The sequence below is a fragment of the Peromyscus californicus genome, unplaced genomic scaffold, assembly GCF_007827085.1.
Source record: "Peromyscus californicus insignis strain IS unplaced genomic scaffold, ASM782708v3 Scaffold_6__1_contigs__length_162567912, whole genome shotgun sequence".
Taxonomy (NCBI): Eukaryota; Metazoa; Chordata; class Mammalia; order Rodentia; family Cricetidae; genus Peromyscus; species Peromyscus californicus.
In genome coordinates this window covers 123,530,200-123,549,879 of record NW_026294584.1, presented here as the reverse complement: position 1 = coordinate 123,549,879, position 19,680 = coordinate 123,530,200, and the positions used below count along the sequence as shown (strand labels likewise).

At 40.0% G+C, this 19,680-nt stretch overlaps 1 protein-coding gene across 1 annotated transcript in view; it reads right to left on the bottom strand.

Moving 5' to 3' along the window:
- Positions 1-1,923: 1,923 nt before the first annotated feature.
- The window catches only part of Arl8b (ADP ribosylation factor like GTPase 8B), a 45,434-nt gene continuing 27,677 nt past the window's right edge, over positions 1,924-19,680 (bottom strand). The window contains exons 2-7 of the mRNA XM_052720314.1: positions 12,485-12,565; positions 11,089-11,162; positions 10,580-10,673; positions 7,034-7,101; positions 6,698-6,768; positions 1,924-3,948 (exon numbers count right to left, since the gene is read on the bottom strand). Of these exons, the coding sequence (XP_052576274.1) occupies positions 3,899-3,948; positions 6,698-6,768; positions 7,034-7,101; positions 10,580-10,673; positions 11,089-11,162; positions 12,485-12,565 (438 nt within the window). The 3' untranslated portion in view covers positions 1,924-3,898. The remainder of the gene's footprint in view (positions 3,949-6,697; positions 6,769-7,033; positions 7,102-10,579; positions 10,674-11,088; positions 11,163-12,484; positions 12,566-19,680) is intronic.

The window sequence follows — 19,680 nt, the reverse complement described above, 5'->3', positions numbered from 1 at the left end:
TGTTTTAAAATGGAATTATCCTGCAAGGGAGACCTTGTTAATGAAATGGTGTAATGGATGACTTCTGATACTGCATTCTATCTAGAATGCAGTGACTTGTTTCCCTAAGAACACCCAGGAAGCATCAATGACAAGGACACCACTTTTATTAATAGCTCAATTTTAAAGAGAAATCTGTGGAGGGTATTTACCAACAGGAAACACCTGCTGTGGGCTGCCAACTTGTAGAACAGCAAACTTAGAGGAAGTCTATAAGGCTACTATTTGCATGACTATTTTTCTTCCCAAGTCTCCTGACTCAAGTGTGCACTGTTGGAGGAAGGACATTCAGTTTTCGATAAAATGTAAAACTTTTAAACAACAAACATGATGTTTTCCCCACAGTGGCACATTTTCAGAGTAAAGCACTTGGCCTGTAATAAGGTGTTACAGATTGGCACCTTCTACACCTCATTTCAGCTTCCACCCTCCAGGCTTTCTGAGAGGCTGTAATTACCAAATCAACCTGATTCAACTGTAGATGCAAAAGGAAATCACTTTCTCAGTCAAAAATAAAGTACACTAAAGTACCCATGGTTCAAAACACCCAATTTACATATCATAGTCAAAAACATTAATTTTAGAAGTCTGTTATTTTAGCCACATACCCATCATTCCAGTACTCAAGAGGTGAAGGAGGATCATGAGTTTGAGTCCAGCCTGGGCCACAAAGCAAAACTGTCTCAAAACAAACAAAAATGCTTTAAGATAATAAACTCTCAATTTTTGAACAAAGCTAAATGTGTACTTTGAATGTCTTCACCAGCCCCATCCAGCCTCACATTCCTTGGTACTGTTTCACAAAATAGTAAAATCTTGTGACAGAAATGCCAAATCATACACCCAGTGAGTAATACAGAATGACAGAATGCAGAGAGAGACAGCCTAACTTACTAAAACCACTTCTACAATGGCTCTCATAAAATATATATATTACAGTTCAGATGATAACATGTTAGCAACATGGACCAAATACCTTACTTTAAAAATGGGGCTTTGTTGAAAAATCAACATTTTTATTTCTGGCTTGCATGACTGTATATGTATATTCTCATGTGCAGGAGTGTGGAAGTGTGCACACTTGGGAGCCGAGAGGTTTATGTCGGGTATCTACCTCAATCATTTTCTACCTTAGTGAGGCAGAGTCTCTCAGACAGACCCAGATCTCATTGACTCAGCTAGTCTAGCGGGACACACTGATGTACCTCTCCTCTCCAGTCCTGGGGTTACAGGTAAGCTACCACACAGGCCAAACATCTACTGCTAGGGATCCCACCTTCAGTTTAGGAAGCAAGTGCTTCACCCATTAAGCCATCCTAGCATGTCTGAGAAATATTTGCATTTTGAAGTAGACAGGTCTTAGGATTTCAGTTTCTTAATTTGGGCTTTAATTTAAAAAAAAAAAAGCTGGGCTGTAGCTCAGCAGTGGAGGGCTTTCCTATAACATGCAAGAGCCTACGTTCAATTCCTGGTAGTGTAAATTTTTAAATAAACTGGGTAATAAAATTCTTTACTAGCCCTACCACCTAAAAGTCCTCAATCTAGGGGTAGAGGAGAGAGGGAATTGGCTCAGTGGCATCAGAGCGCCTGCCTAGCATTGGTGAGGCTCAATCCTCAGTGCCCACCCCCCAAGTGCCACTACAGTTTACTAGTAATAGAATCCTTTCCCAGCAAGAGAGAAAGGAGGGAACCATAGTACCAATTCCATAGATACTGTAAAAGTTTATTCCCAGTTCATCCCACTGGCCCAACCCTTGACAGCTGAGATGACAACTTCTTTCCAGCACACGGTCTGTGGAGCCCTTTTCAAGTAATTATCTTTCCACTCCATTCCAAAGATCTGCACCTTTCATCAGGATGCACATTTTAAGGTAAAACTGTCAATGCAACCCTCAAAATGCAAGTTTATTGAATAAAGCTGAGAAGAGCAGTAAACAGACGAAAAATGCATCCACATCTAAATAAAAAATTTTACGTATTTACAAAGTTCAATAACTGTTAGGTTTTCACATGCAGAGGTTATGCACAGGAAAATGTTGGTAGTAGCTTTTAGATGTCCTGAAATGCTGGAAAGCAATGAAAAGACACACAAACACATTAAAGTTTAGCTATAGGTCAATTAACAAAAACCTATGCAGTCCCCGCTTAGTTACACATTCTGGTTCCAATCCCTCCTTTTAGGCACAAGCAAGTCGCCACATTCCTTGAAATGGTTCACAGTAACCATTACTCGTGTTGGGCTACATGAGCAAGTTTAAATATCCCTTCATTCAAACCACCCATCCCATCCTCTGGGAAGAGTGCAACATGCTTCATGAATAAAAAGAGAACTTTAAAGCCAGATTCTACTCACTGAAAATGTGAATGGAGAAAACAAGTAGTGTCTGTGCAACACAGTGCAGTTATTTGTACAGAATATTTTAAGGCCGTGGCAGTCTATAAATTAAAATGGTATTCATTAAAAGAACTTACTGTTGACTACACTCAACACATCTGAATATGTACTGTTGACTTAAGTGCTGCTTAACAGAAGAGACAAATCACACATAGTGTGAGGCAACACATAAGCAGGTGTAACCACAGGTTTTATCATTACATCGGCATGAGTAACAATTTACAAGTGAACCAGTATTAATATGTCCCTTTATGTATGTGGAGGTCACTAAGCTACAAAATATGTTCACTGTGAGTTTTTTACAGCTCTGTATCATAGAAGCAAACAATAAAGAGCATTGGTTCCTCAGTTCTCTGCACGGCCGATCATTAAACAACCTGTAGACGTTGCGCATGATTAGATTAAGCAGGCAGGTCTAGAGTTGTCACAATCAAGAAGTCTAGTGGCACCAGTGAAAAGAGTGCCAAACCTTACATTGGTAAGAAAAACTAAGAATTTGTTTCTAAGTACCTTTGTGCTGAAAGTCAACTTCATGATATAAAAAGTCAGGAGTTAAGGGTGTCATGCGGCAGCACAGGGTGGGTGACTGGAGACAAAGAACAGACGTGTGTTCACACAAAGTCAGACACTCTTAACGGGTTTTATTACACTAGCTGGAATGCTCTAAATTCATGAAAGCTTTTGAAAAAAATCTTCAATTCCCATCCCTTTAAAAAAGTGTGTTAAAAGGGGGAAGAAAGCTAATGATCTGGACAGATACAAAAGAGCATGCTGTAACTCTTCCCATCTCCCCAAATGCTATCTGGTGACAAAGGACTCTCCGAAAGCAGAATGTTTAAAATTTACCAGGTAGGAAGTCTCCAGTGTAAGGAACCCACCGCACTGACCTGGTGCCTCTGCTAACTCTTGGCAGACCAATTATTCCTACGGTGTAAGTCTACATTTCACATGCATGTGTGAGATGGGATAAACATTATATGTTCCTATCCCACATGAGTCAGGCTTGAAGGTTTTCTAAATACTGTGTGTGGCACTAGGAATTCCATGCTGCATCAAGTCAGTACCAGTATAAGCTACTGGACTCTAATGAAATAGGTAGACATTTACTGAAAACCAATACAAAAATCTGGCCCAGAAAGACCAGAATGGTAATATGCAATTTTCTTAATTTAAGATGGTCAAAAATGTGGGTGTTTTTTAAAAAAGAAAGAAAGGAAAGAGGCCTCTACACACTAGACAAGTGTGTGAAGCCTTTTAGTGTGTGCTGACTTTATCATGACAACTCCAGCTGATTTGTTATGAAGGATAAGAATATACATCTTCAGCAGTGCACATGAGAAATAAACTCTGAGAAAGGCAATTTCTTGGGTTTAGGAAGGACCATGTTCTGGGAAGTACTTCAGAGGAACGGACAGTAGTTGTAGGATTATAGCCAAGAAGGACTGGAAGACGTCAGAGGATATCTCAGCTTCTTCGGGATTTTGAGTGTTGAATAAGCCACTGAAGTGTGATATCTAAAGGCAGGGAAAGTGAGAGTTAAGAAATCAGCATTACAAAACTAAACACACAGACAATACTTAAAATGTCCAAGGTGCTAGGTCTCTTCCGCATTTGAACTCTATCACCAGAGCTTCAAGAGGGAAATGTGAGCAACTACCAGATCCTGAACGTGAACTTGGTACCTTATACTTACTGCATGTCAAATCAGGAGCTAAACACAAACTGCCAGGAAGGCTAAGACATGAAAGGACTCTCTAACCTCAAGAAATGTATAACTATAATAATAAAAATAAAATTAACATTTGGGCTTTGATGTTACACAGAGACTGGCAACAAAAGAAACCACAAAAGCAAAAAGTCTCAGAAGGCATGCCCCACTGCAGAACATGGGGGCCTGCTAAGATGTGGCTAAGGCACAAGAAATATGGGGTTATCACTCCCTTTGAACCCTAGACCACAGCTTTATAACATTGTCCTTGTTATCCTTGAGCTGAATAATTCTCACTTCATGAGGTGAACCTTTCCTGTGTCTCACAGAATGGTTTATGACACCCATGGCCTTAACAACTCTGTGCCAGCCCTACTATGAGAACCAAAATGTCTCTAGGGAGTTTTATTCAGACATAAAGAACAAAATTACAGCATCTGCACGTCACATGCACACAGACACGCACGCACACACGTATGCACGCAAACCATAAAAGCAGAGGTAGGGGAACTCCCTGGGGAAGGGTGAGCCTAGCAGGAATAGGGAGGGACAAAAGAGAGGAAGGAATGTGAACAAAGTATGACTTTCATGCATGCCATTGTCATAATGAAACCCACTTCTTTTGCTCTAAAAATTATTTTAAAACAATGTCTCCTAGGGAGCACAAGTATCTGATTTGTATCAATAAATAAAGTGGTGCTAACACATAAGAACTTTATTCTCCAGTCACCAGGAACTTACTGGAGAATCTGAACTAGGGAAGCTATAGTAACTTACTTTAGCAAGCCAGCAAGTACAAGAGAACAACTTGGAAGCTGCAGTATGCAGACTGACTGAGGTCACTGGACAGACAGGAAGGGAGGAAAACCTGGAGCATCCAAACACAGGATACAGAGAAGCTAGCAAGAGGCACGATTCAGAGACCTACCTGCCTCTGCCTCCTAAGCAGTAATGAAAACATGCGCCACCACACCCAGACACAACTGGTCTGCTTCCCAAGTGACTCACATCTAAAGGATCTGACATCAGACATTCTATTCTAAAGATCTGAAGAAGAGAAGCAACTAACAAGGAATCAACATACAGTCAAAGCTCCAGCAGCTCAGGAGAGCCAGGAAAAGTCCACAGACTGAGAAGGCAGCTAAGTCAGAGCACTGAATTACTGTCTGTCCTGAGTTCTTTAAAATGTACTAACTACCTGCAAGCTATGTGAGAATCCACTACATGTAACACTCTATCCTCCAAGCTTGAAAGATAACTAACTGTAAATTCAGTCTTCCATTTTCCCAACTAAAACACATTAGAGAAATTGTAGACCACACCTATCAAGTACAGACTAGGGCCAGGAGCTGAGCAAAAGTGACTATTCACAGTTGGGAAAACAATGATTTAATAACTGCTGAAGCAAGTCTTCTACATCTTTTATTACACTAGTGTGAAATCAGAGGGAGAAAGTAAGTCTAAAGTAAAATGACAGCATTTTCATATTTAAGAAACTTAAAAAGAAAAAACCTTTCTTTCCTCCAGTCACTAGACAGATGCTAAAATCCCAAAGACAAGTGAGTCCTCAAGACTAGACAAAAATGCAGAAAGAAGAGAGATTCTCTAGAGTCACAGGAATAAACACTCTTCTCGTGTGGTTCCAGGACACCTTCCTCAGATCAAGACACTTCCCCTGCCACATGAACAGGACAGTAAAACACAGGAAACCATGTGCACTCAAATACTTTTGGAAGCAGTTCATTAACTCATTAATGCTCAGCTGAATCTAAAGGAAGGATAGTGGATTCCTTAGCCTCGGTAATGCTGCACATGAAGCACTGAATTACAAACTATTAGTGCACCCTAGTGAGCCATGAGCAGCCTCAAACACTAGTCAAATCTCACCAGCACTGCTCAACAATCCCTTGTAGCTTTGAAAAAATGAACCCAAGACTGACTTTCTCATCTCCCTATGCCCACCCCTCTTTTTGAGACAGGGTCCTGCTACCAAGTCAGAGCTGCCCTAGCATTCACCATGTAGCCCAGGCAGACCTCAAACTCACAGCAATCCTCCTGCCTCAGCTTCCAAAAAGCCAGGGCAATAGGTTTCCACCACCATGACCAGCTGACCTTTTTGTTGTTGTTCCTTTAGAAAATTACTTTTTCCTCCCAAAATTTCCCATTTCTAACTTAGGAAGCATAAAAGAATATTTAAAGAATAGGTTTAAAGAGAGCACAACATCCTAAAACCTACAGTGAAGAGCAGCTCTGCCTGCTTCTACTGACATTCTGTGCTAATTCTTGTTAGAGGGACTAAAAGATGTTTAGAAACATCTGTGTCTCTACCCTCTTCCAGGTATGAAAACCAAAAGACAATGTCTCAATATATTGCCACATGTCTCCTAAGGTAACAATCCCTCAGTTAAAAATATGAAGTGCATTAGGAAAAAAAGAAAAAAAAACAAACAAAAAAAAACACCTAACAAAGTCCCCACTCACTACAGCACAGGAAAAAACATGGAGTCCTTCCCCATAATACTCATTTCTTCCCCAAAACAGCAGCCACTTCTTACCTATATTGTCCTTTTCTTTGCAAGAAATTGAATAGCAGCAAATTTCTCTATCCTGAATAGCAGACAGGTTCCTAAAAGGAAAAGAATTGGTTAAAAAAAAATGATGGCAGCTGTCATACTTATCACTCTTTACTCAGTTTCACTTATTTTTATTATGATGAAAAAGAGTATTTTCCCACTAACAAAATTTTACAGATTTACTTCTCTGGTTGGCCCAGGGTATCCATCTAAGAACAGGGTATGATCACTACTGAATAATGTAATTATGCTTACAAAACGGAGGACAGACTAGAATTTACCAACAAGCTTCTCAACATTACTCTTCTTAGGACCTACATTTTTTCAATTAGCTGTTTCTCATCCAAGGCATTTGGAAGATCTCTCTTGTTTCCAAGTACTAGTACCTTTTAAAAGAAAAGATATTATGGGTAAATCTTATGTACAAAAAGATCACAGAAGCATATTGTAGTATCTAAAGATTCCAAAAAGATTTTCATGTTAACATATACCTTAACTGTAAAGCATACTTGAAAATACAAATAAAAACACATTTGAGTGACTGGTAGCCAATCTCATTTATGAATTTATCCTGGTATTGCATGACTCCTACCATAAAAGCAGCCTAGATACTCTAGGAGCTGAGAGATGGCTCAGTGCAGAAAGGCTGATGACTTGAGTTCGACCCTAGGACCCACGTGGTAGTTATGGAATCCTCTGACCTCCAAACACAAGTCATGACACACATGCATGTCCAATGCTTAATCTCCAGCACTACATAAATAATTCTAAGGCTATGATGTACATTCTGAGATTTCCTAGAAAGCCATAACCAAAATGTAAATAGCTTCACAGTTGCAGGTGAGGGCGAGGTAGGTGGGTCTCTGTGAGTTTGAGGCTAGTGTTATTTACATATTTAGTTCCAGGATAGCTAGAGCTATTAAAAAAAAAAATCTTCACAGCTAAGGGTTTATCTGTGTCAATTAAATGCAAATATGGAGATAACTGATTTCCCCCCCCAGGTTTTAAGGAGCTAGTATAGCTAATGGCTTCTGGAGGAGGGAGAGTCAGCTCTCTTTAAAGATGTGGCCCCTGGTAAATTGACCACACTCCAATGGATGGTCCCACACCTATGAGAATACAGCAGCATAAACTGAACTCAGTTGATCATAAAAAATCATTTTTAAAGGGACACAAGTTGGGTGAGAATGGACTGGGGAGGAGTGGATGGAAATATGAACAAAATACATTGTTGTTCTGGAATATTATTTGAAGATGTGTTACATTTGTTTATGTTGTGAAACATTAGTTTAATGCTGAAAAGATGTGCTGCATTCTTTTCTGTTGCACTGGTTTAACTCTGTGAAGCTGTGTTACTGTGCCTGTCCAAAACACCTGATTGGTCTAATAAAGAGCTGAATGGAAGAAGGCTAGGTGGGACTAGCAGAGAGAGAGAATAAATAGGAGGATAAATATGGGGAGAACGATGAGCGGAAAAGGAGAGGAGGACATCAGGGGCCAGCCATCCAGCTACACAGCAAGCCATAAAAAGAACGGTATACAGAAACAGATATGCAAAAGGTAGATGGGATAATTTAAGTTAAGAAAAGTTGGCTAGAAACAAGCCAAGCTAAGTCTGGGCATTCATAAGAAAGAACAAGACGCCATGTATTTATTTGGGAGGTGGGTGGTGGGCCCCCAAAAGAGCAGAAAAGCAAAAGAGGGGAAAAAACAACAACAACAAAAAACCACCACTACCACATTGTATGAGGACCAGGTATGGTCCTCATGCCTTTAATTCCAGCACTCTGGAGACAGAGGCAGACAGATCACTCACTGGGAGGCCAGCCTGGTTATATACACAGTGAGGTCTTTTCTAAAAAGACACATACACACACACACACAATGAAATTTTCAAAAGAACTGACAAAAATATAGCAAAAAAAAAAAGAATCAAAAGTAGCTGTGACAGACAGAGGGCACTTACCATCCTTTAAAACATATCAAAGACTATCCACATGATCTTGTAAGTGTGGCCTCTAATGTCCCAGCTACAGCTCAGCATGTAACTCAACCCACCCAGCCATTCCCAAGGCTCTGTGTTCCAGACACTGCTTCCTACCACCAAAGGGCCTGGAACTCCTTCCCTACCAACCATCACCTTCACATTCCCACAGTCTTCAGACCTCCATTCATACTTCACTGGCTCGGAGAAGTTTCTTCCTTCACCTTGAACTACATAAATCTTTTCTCTTTTTTTTTTTTTTTTTTTTTTTTTTTTTTGGTTTTCAGTTTTTTGAGATACAGTTTCTCTGTATAACAGTCCTGGCTGTCCTGGAACTCACTTTGTAGACCAGGCTGGCCTCTAACTCACTGAGATCTGCCTGCCTCTGCCTCCCAAGTGCTGGGATTAAAGGTGTGTGCCACCACTGCCCAGCAATCTTTGCAATTCTTAAGGACTTCTGCACCTGTCTTAATACTGATCACCAGAGCTGTACTGTTAAATGTTTGTTGTTTTTTCCCCAAATGTATCTTTCCCCCAGCATACAGTGTTTCTAGCAACTTCTGCCCATCATCGCATCCCCAGAACAGAGCACTGCTCTCTCTACATAGTTTGGTGACTATCTAGTTAAGGCATCTATAGACAATACGATATCCAGGTTCCAGCAGACACTAGGCAAAGGTAACTCCAGTTTTTAAGAACACACTCCAGAACTGGGACTATTCTCCCACACACCAGATCTTTAAATCAACATAGGATTTTTCCAGGCTGGCCTGGAACTCACAGCAATCCTCCCACCTCAGGCTCGCAAGCATGGGATTATAGGCATAAGTGACCACAGCCAGATGAGTCAAACAATTCTGAACAAAAGTATTTCAACTAATTCATTCAATGAGGAAATACCACAAGTAGTAGAGAAAGGTCAGGAAGATAAATTCAATTTCTCAATTTCACAATGTTGAAGCGAAAGTACTTTTTGTTTTTTTTTTTCCTTTTTTTTTTTCTTCAAGACAGGGTTTCTCTATGTAGCTTTCCTGGAACTCACTCTGTAGCCCAGGCTGGCCTCGAACTCACAGAGATCCGCCTGCCTCTGCCTCCCAGTGCTGGGATTAAAGGCGTGTGCCACCACCGCCTGGCTCAAAGTACTCTTAACCCTTAAAAAAGAAGACATAGTAAATTTCAAATATAATTAGCAGCCCTCTAGACCCACAGGCTCCACGTCCATGTCCAATCAACTGCACATCAAAAGCACATGGGAAGCCAGGCAGGAGACTTAGAACTTAAATTCTAGTGCTCAAGAACTGAGGGGGAAGGATGTCCAGTTTGAGACCAGCCTGGACTATGTACTAAGATGCAGGCTAGCCTGGGCTATACTGTGTAATCTATCTCAAAAAGAAAAAATAAAAGTAAGCAAAAATATGGGGGGGGGGCTGTAATGTCACTGAGAATGTAAAGATTCCCTTTGCCATCATTCGCTAAACAGTACAATCAACAACTATTACACAGCGCTTCTGTTGTATTCAATACTATTAGTAATCTAAATATAATTCAAACTACATGGAAGAATTGTGTAGTTTGCATGCAAATATTACGCCATTTCCACAAAAGACCTGAGATGCCAGGTATGGTGGCAGACTCATTATCCCAACACTTGGGAGGCTGAGACAACAGAACCACAAGTTCCAGGCCATCCCAGGCTACATCATAAAGCTTAATCTCAAAAAAAAAAAAAAAAAAAGAAAAGAAAAAAAATCCTGAGAATCTTCAGATCTCTGTACTTGTGGGGTACTGGGAATCCTAAAACCAATCTCTAGGAATACCAAGATTAGTTCAATGTTAAATATATAACTGCAAATATAAAATATCAGATTCTCCAAACTTACTGGAATTCCTTGTAACTGTGGTTTATCTAGAAGATTATGGAGTTCATTTCGAGAGGCTTCTATTTTTTCACGATCTGCAGCATCTATCATGTAACTTAAAAAACAAAGCGATCTCAACATGCCATCTCTATGACTCTCAATGAACTAGGATTATAGACTTTAAATTTTCTTAATATTTACAATACTAAAAGTGCTAATCAAAAGAAATTAAGTCTTACATTCAGCATGAATACTTTTAACTACATTATTCAAAGACTAATTAATACATGTTATACTTTGGAAAACATACTGAACAGCACTCAGCTGAATAAAGAAATCAATAAATCTCTTATTCTATGATTTTAAAAAATCCCATGTTAATGGAATTATACTGAGATATTAGCTAAGAAAGACAATTACTGTCTGAGATAATTATTAAGTCTACCTTTGGAAGTATTAAAAAGCAATTTTTTCTTTCAAGACTAATCTGATAGACCGGGGGAAAAAAAAAAATCTCACCACCAACTTACACAATAGCATTGACTCCTCTGCAATACCGCTCCCACATGCTCCGGAACCGGGGTTGTCCTCCTATGTCCCAGATCTTGAATTAAAACAAGGCAATTCTTAATAAGGGCATTTCAAGTACTAATGAAGGTACTATTAGAAGTGGAGAACAGTCACAAAGACAGGTCAAATGTTACAGAACCAGAGTACTCCTAAAACCTCGAATCCAAACTCAATCTGAGATAACTTGGGGCCCCTTCTCAACTCTAAATATATGAATGATAGATCTAAAATTCTGCTTGAGCAATGACTTGGTTAAATTTGGCAACGTGATAATAACTATTACCCAATACATTTCTAATCATGGATATATACAACTTTAAGATAATAACTACTTTAACATCTACAAAAACATGCAATATCCAGACTTGGGTGCCAAGACAAAAAAAAAAAAAGAACTGCTCAGGATCTCCTAAACTTTAAGTGTGTCTTTTTAAATTATTGTGTAAGTAATAAAATCAGCATTCCTTCCCTTGGAGTTCTCCATAATAATCTCACTGTTTTACCTGCAATGTACTGCATATGGCCACATACAACTCCTGAGCTGTGGCCTTCTTTATAGTTTCAAACTGAAGCACTGACACTGGTAAAATGCATAGACAGACACACACACACACACACACACACACACACACACACACACACACACACAGGCAGCCAAATGATGAGTGTCATCATAAAAGGCGAAGATAGAACTTAGCAAGCAGATCTGTCAACAAGAACTGGGTAAAATGTTCACATGGCTCAGGCTGGAGGTCTAAACTCACAGGAATTACAGAAGGAAAACCAGAGTGACAAGAAAAGATTAAATCCCCTAACATTCCTACAGTCCAGGAACTAAAAAGAAATTATGCTAAAAGTAAGTTACACTTTTCCTATTTTAGCTTCAACTTTAGGTTTAATAATGAAGAAAAGAAAAAAAACTGGATTATGATATTTGCTACCACAAATACACTAGGATGACATTATTGGAAGTAATTACCACGCTTCAATATACAACACTGCTCAGACTGAAGATGGGACTGTTATATTTTGGAATTCTTAAGATATCAAATGTTACTTCTACTAACCCATATGGTAAGATGACTTTTATGGACACTTAACTACATTTCAACTCTTAAACACTTTAACCTATCAGAAAACATAAATAACTGACTTGCAGTCTTTTCGAACAATCCAACCATTACTTGGGAATTATAAACAGCAGGTAAAACCTGAGGAACAGAAAATTTTTCGATTACAATTTAAATCAAGTATAAAGGGAGGGACAGGGCAATACATGTATGTATGTATGCATACATACATAAACACATACATGCATGAATACATAAACACACACATGCATAGAAGCCAACGTACCTTTATTGTGACGTTACCTTTAGTTACTTTCCTCATGTTGAAGCCCACCGTGGGTATCATATCTTCACTGAATTGACCTGACTAAACAAAATAAAACATTTCAAGTTAGGTTAATCAATAATAGAGAGCCATAACATCATATGCTTCTAGTATCAACATTGCATTTGTACCTACTTTTCTTTTTTTAATTTATCTATTTATTTTACATCCCGGCCACAGCCTCCCGTCACCCATCCCCCAATCCCCTCCTCTTCCATCTCCATCCAGAAAAGGGCAAGTCTCCTATGTGTATCAATAAAACATGGCCTATCAAGTTGCAGTAAGGCTGGGCAAGGCAAGGGTCCCAAAAGCCAGTAATAGAGTCGGAGACAGCCCCTGTTCCCGAGGTTAGGAGTCCCCCAAGAGGACCAAGCTACACAACTGTAACATATAAGCAGAGACTCACAGCCAAACATTAGGTGGAGTTGGGGGATCCTGTGGAGGAAGAGGAGAAAGGGAGTGTGGGAGTCAGAGGGGTCAAGAACACCATAGGAAGGCTCATACAATCAACTGACCTGGGCTCAAACAAACAAACAAAAAAGGACATTTTGGATATGTACTGGTATTTCTTACAGATTTTCCTAAGTTTAAAAACAGAACTTTGCCAGACATAGTAATGCACAGGAGGCAGAGGAAGGTGGATCTCTGTGAGCTCAAGGTCAGCCTGGTCTACATAGTGAGTTTCAGGCCAGACAGGTCTAAATGTAGTGAGCCCCTTTCTCCAAATAAAAAGAGGGAGTGGGGAGCTGGAGAAATAGATCAGCAGTTAAGAGCACTAGCTGCTCTTCCAGCAAACCAAGGTTTGATACCAAGCACCTACATGGGAGCTCACAACCATCTATAACTCCAGTTCCAGGGTTTCTGACATCCTCTTTTGGACTATGTGAGCACTACATGCACATGGTAGACTAACATACTTATATACATACAGGCAAAACACCCACACTGAATTTTATACATAAAAATAAAAATAAATCTTTAAAAATGCAGAGGAAAACTTTTTATATAACATATGAAAATTTTAAATTTCTCACTTTTACAAATATTTTTAAAAAGAACTGAGAATTCCAAAGTAAAGCAGTTTTAACTTCAGTGGTTAAATTTCTTTGGCAATAAATGTTAAAATTTAATTCTGAAATAAACACCCCAAATAGTTCTGAGGGAAGAAAACTACTGATAAGCAGTTTGAGTTTGTTTCTAATAAGGTTTATAAAATATACTGTAATATAAAACTTTATGAATCAACTTTGTTCTCTTTTTAGCTTTTAACTTTAGTGGTTATGGTAAGACTAAAATTAGATGTTTTACAATAGTATTTTAGTAATATTTTACATTCACAATGATCATCCAGAGCCAGCAAAATGTCTCAGTGGATACAAGGTGCTTACCACCAAGTTTGGTGACTGAGTTCAGTCACTGGGCCCAAATGGTGGGGGAAAGAGCTGACTTCTGCAAGTTATCTGAACACACATGCCACAGGCATGCAAACACTAAACACATAAATAAATGTAACACTTAAAATAATGTTCCTCTCTTTGGAATTTGATTATGTACTTTTAGAAAGTTTCTATTTCCAACTGAACAACCAATAACCATTGTATCACGCTGCTTTTAAATCCACCCTTCCCTAATTAGAAATGGCATGCTAAATACCATACACAGAAAACTATACAGCCGGGTCCTCAATTTTTACCATCACTCTATGTATTTTTGAATAAACAATAGGCTTGTGTTATACTAAATATTACAATGTATCAAAGATCAAGAATTTAGAATGCTTTCAAATTGTCTTGATTCATCTCCCACATTCCAAATAAAACTTAGAAATTAATAACTTCGTTAACACATCAGCCAGAATTATAGCTACCCTTTGTCAACAACATTCAGTAGTTACTGGCTATCAAGTCATTCCACAGAGGCACCTGATTTATCCACTCAATTATTTGAATCTTCACTAGCTTTCAGTACAGTGTCACATTATTCAAGAGTCTCACATTTCACACCATATCCTCTGATGCTATTGTGAAATACAATACTACTGAACCATAGTTAATACTAAGTTTATATTCTAGACACTTTACCAACTATCAGCATTTCTCAGTTGAACTGACTGACTTCTGAGGTCAACAATGTGCTGCTTAAACAAACAGGACTATTTCCAAGAGACCAGTCAAACAAATAAGGTTCTTATTTTCTCCCAAGGCCTAACACTGGCTAGTTGTGTACTGTGACCTTATGTTACCCACACATGCATTCTGTAGTTTTAAGTCTCAGCACACAGAACTTCAATTTTACAAATTAATTTCCTATGCTAAACTCAGGCAAATATTTTTTTTTTCCTATTCAGTAGTGTTTTGGTTGATCCAGTTAGGAAAATGTTAACAGTAACTGAAATCACTATTTTCAATTATACTTAAAATTATTCTCAGAACTTGCACACATGATAATTGTTTGCTTGAAACAGTCTTACCAAGTAGCCCAGGCTGAACTTATGCCAATACTCCTGTCTCTGCCATCCGAAAAGCTGGAATTACAGTCATGAAACACTACATCCAGCCCACATGAGTTGTACATTAAAAAAAAAGAAAAATCGAGTGCTAGCTGAGCCATGGTGGCATAAACCTTTAATCCCAGCACTTGAAAGGCAGAGGCATATGGATCTTTGAGTTCAAGGCTAGCCTGGTCTACAGTTAGTAGCCAGAGCTACATAGTGATCCCCTATCTCAAGAACGACAACAAAACCTAGTGCTATCAAAATGGCATAGTCATGATGTGCCATATACACAGAAGCACAAAAAACATGTTTCACATCACTATTCATTAGGGAAATGCAAATTCAAATCACAGAGGTACTATCACACACACACACTAAGACAGCTACTAAGAAGATAAAAAATTTAAAATTCAGAAAATAAAGTCGGGCAGTGGTGGTGCACGCCCTTAATCCCAGCACTCGGGAGGCAGAGCCAGGCAGATCTCTGAGTTCGAGACCAGCCTGGTCTACAGAGCGAGATCCAGGACAGGCACCAAAACTACACAGAGAAACCCTGTCTCAAAAACCAAAAAACAAACAAACAAAAAAATTTAGAAAATAAATGTTACTAGGCTTGATGGCATACACCTGTAATCCCATCTTGGCCCAGAAAGTGCAAGGCCACAGTCTGAGTTACTTATGGAGATCCTGCCTCAGAAAAGAAGAGTATTGGCAAGGATGTAAAGATACCGAAACCTTTGCTGTGTGCAATGGGTAGGAGACCATGTTACACGGCTGCTATGAGAAACAGGGTGGGGATCCTCAAAAGGAACAATAGCCCTTCCACATGCTACGGTCTGAATACGCCTTAACTTTGCTGCCATGATTCACACTGGAAGTTTGGTCCCAGCGTGGCCACAGTGGGTCCCATTGTAATGTGGGGTCTAGAGGGTGTGCTGGTCATCGGGAGTAGAGCCTGAGAGAAGACAGTGGTCACTCACATGCCAGAGCTGAGCCTGACCCTGAGTCCTCTCTGGTTTCCTGCCTTGCAGTGTGATCATTTCCTCTTAAAAATGCTCATCCCACTGTGATGCCAGCTGCCAGGAGGTTCTTCCCAGAGCCAAGCTGAAGGAGGTATATGCCTGTGAGCACCTGAAAGCTCTGGGTTAAATTGTCATCTTTTCTCTATAAAGCTAAAGCTATAGCCTGAATTAAAGGTGGCTGGAAAGGGGGCTCATTTTTACTTTTCTAACCCCCCCCTTGTTTTTTCACTTTAGGGGTATACTGTTTTCTCCCAGTTTCCTTCTTCCTCTCTGAATGAGTAACTGTAACTTGAAGTGTACTGATGGTGCAAGAGGCCTGTCATCCCAGGACTCAGGTAACTCAGGCAGGAAGATCGTGAGTCTAAGACTACCTGGGCTACACAGTGAAATCCTTTCTGGAAAGAAAACCAAAGCCAAACACAAAAGACCATATATATTATGGTTTCATCTTTACAAAACATCCAGAAAGGGGAAGGAAAGTAGACTACTGGTTATCTGAAACAGGGACTAGGAATGAAGTGGACATACGAGATCTTATTGAGGAAAGAAAATGTTAGAGAGAGATGGATGCCACAGCTGTGCAACTCAGACCATTTGTTGAAATCACTGATTTGTACATCTAAAATTGATGAGCTTTATGGTATGGAAACTGACACTTCAGTAAATTGTTAACAACGTGAAAAGGACCTAGCACTGAAGATATCACTTAGTAAAGAGCATTTGCCCAGTTTTGTAAAGGACTAGGTTTGGTCCCCGGCAAGAAAATAAGAAAACAGAAAGCACTGACCCACTCCCCATGTACCACCCACTCACTCCCTGGCCACACACCCAGTCACAAATAGGAGGCAACTGTCAACACAAAGCAGACACCAGTAGGGACAGAAACCAGATGCACAGCCCTCACACAAGCCTCTGAATAACCATGTTTTCTTCAATTCACAAGCACAGGATGCTCTGGACTGAGCTAAGAACTCACAACCCACGTTCCAGAACTGAACATTTATGGAGATGAACCAACTGCCCTGGTGCTCCCCTGAGCCTGAAGTAACATACTCACACGAGATGCTTCAGAAAGCCGGTTTGGGTGGCAATAGTGAGGACAGTGACAGGCGTTAACCTCCCATCTTCCAGCATACTGGCATTTTACTAATTAAGCATTTTCTCCTCCTGTCACTGGGCTTTCTTCAGCTGCAGGACAACCAATCTCCTGAAGCCCCAGATACTTTAATATTGTCACCAAAAGTGAATTAATACTCCATACGACCCAGCGACTATGCTTCTGGATACAAACCCAAAGGAACTGAAAAAAAGCAAGGAGTCTAAGAGGTTTTGTAGACTCATGATCACAGCAGCAGCATTTAAAATACCAAGAGGTAGACAGACCCACAAGTGCACTGAGGAGATGAGCAAACAAAATGTGGTACACACTTACAACAGAGTCACAGCCTTGGAAAGGGAGAGGTCTTGACACATGCCAGATGAGCTAAGTAGACTGTCAATCATGAAAACAACAACTAGCACACAATCACCTTGAATGAGGTACTCAGACGGTCCACCAATGATGGTGGTCAGCAGGCAGGCAGCACAGAAAGCTTTCTAAATAAACACACACTTGGCTAACTTCTCACACCCCATATGTGGACTATGAGTTGATGTTCTTGCGTTAAGAGACTTCCCAACCCAACAACAAATCTCACTGAGGGGGTTAGGTGTAGGGCATTCAAGTATGGCAAGGGGGGAGAAGAGGAAGGGAAAGAAAGGGAAGACCCTACCTGTGAATGGTAACGCATAGCTAGGATGCCAGCACTCTGGGAGATTGATCTGATAGGATCAAACAGCTCCTGGTACAGCAGTATGGCTTGAATTCAACTCCCAATGGCACCAAAAGTAAATAAATAGGGCTGGAGAAATGGCTCAGCAGTTAAGAGCACTGGCTGCTCTTCCAGAGGATCTGCCCAGCACCTATCTGTCAGCTCATAGCCATCTGTAACTCCAGTTCCAGGAAATCTGACACCTTTTCTGGCCTCCAGGCACACACATGGTGAGCAGATATACATGCAGGAAGAATACCCATACACATAAACAAAACAAAATAAAATTATTGAAGGGGCTGGACTGATAGCTCAATGGTTAAAGAACACTTGTTGCTCTTGGCAGAGGACCCAGGTTTCAGTTTCCATTGCCACATGGCAGCTCACAACCATCTTTAACTCCAGTTCCAGAGGATCCAACACCCTCTTCAGGTCTCTGTGGACAGTGCATGCAAGTAGTATACAGACACACACTCAGGCAAAACATCCATGCTTGTACAAAAAAATTTAAGATTTTTTTAATGGGGGGAGGGGGTGCTAGAGAGATGGCTCATCAGTTTAAAGCACTTGCTGCTCTTACAAAGGACCTGAGTTCCATTCCCAGCACCTTACAATGTCTTCTATTAACTGCATCTAGATTTAGAACACAAATAGCTTTGCCACAACACCTTTTGCCTATAAGGAGCAGAGCAAACTCTATGTTTACACTCAACCATAAGTTACTTCAGAAATAAATGACTACAAATCAGATTCAAATTTCCTTCACTATTCCAAAGGACATTGTGGTAGTTTGAATGTAATTGGCCCCCATAATCTCATAGGGAGTGGCACTATTAGGAGGTGTGACTTTGTTGGAGTGTGTATGGCCTTGTTAGAAGTATGCCCCTGTCGGGGCGGGTTTTGAGGTTTCCTATCCTCAGGAAATCGCCCAGTGTCTCAGTCAACTTCTTGTTGCCTGCAAGTGAAGATGTACCCAGCACCACATCTGGCTGCATGCTGCCATGCTCCCCGCCATGATGAAAATGGACTGAACCTCTGAAACTGTAAGGGGTCCACCACAATTAAATGTTTTCCTTATAAGAGTTGCCGTGGTCATGGTGTCTTTTCACAGTAATAGAAACCCTAGCCAAGACAGACACTAGTTTACAAATGTCTTCTAATAGAAGAAAACATGTTTTATAGTTTTTGGAGAAGGGGGAAAAAAATCTTGACTTTAAAATTTCCTGTCTGCTGTTGTTTGGAGTGATAAGGATTGATTTACAATCTACTTCAATGTTTTCACTGTAAGTGAGAAGCCAGAAAGTGAACTGTATGCATGCATTCTTTCAAATCTAAGCTCTTCTTTGTTTGGAAATGCATATACCACTACAACATGCTTCTCTACAGCAGCTGCCATTGCACACATATCATACTAAGGTATAGCATTCTCTCTGGAAGGGGCAAGAAAGCTCATCCCATAGTCACCTATTCTAATAGCAAGATCATGCAAATCATTGTCTCCTCCTTTCAGCACACTTGGGCCAATCATCTTTTTAATAAACAACCCCAAAACAATTATCAGTTCTCATCTTCATGAACCAATTAGAATTCACTTCCAACTGCAGATATACTTCCTCCCTACAGGACATTAGCTTAAAAGTACAAGTTACAAGATTCATCTTGGCAATTAAATCTTATGATCAAAACACAAAGTCCCTCAATATTCCCACAACCTTTGAGTAAGAACTCTCTTCAGTACTATAAGCAAAGTGAATGTAGTGTGCAAAATTGTGAGCTGAAACTTCCCGTATCTCTACAGATATAGTCATCTGAGGCATTCTTTCTCTAAGT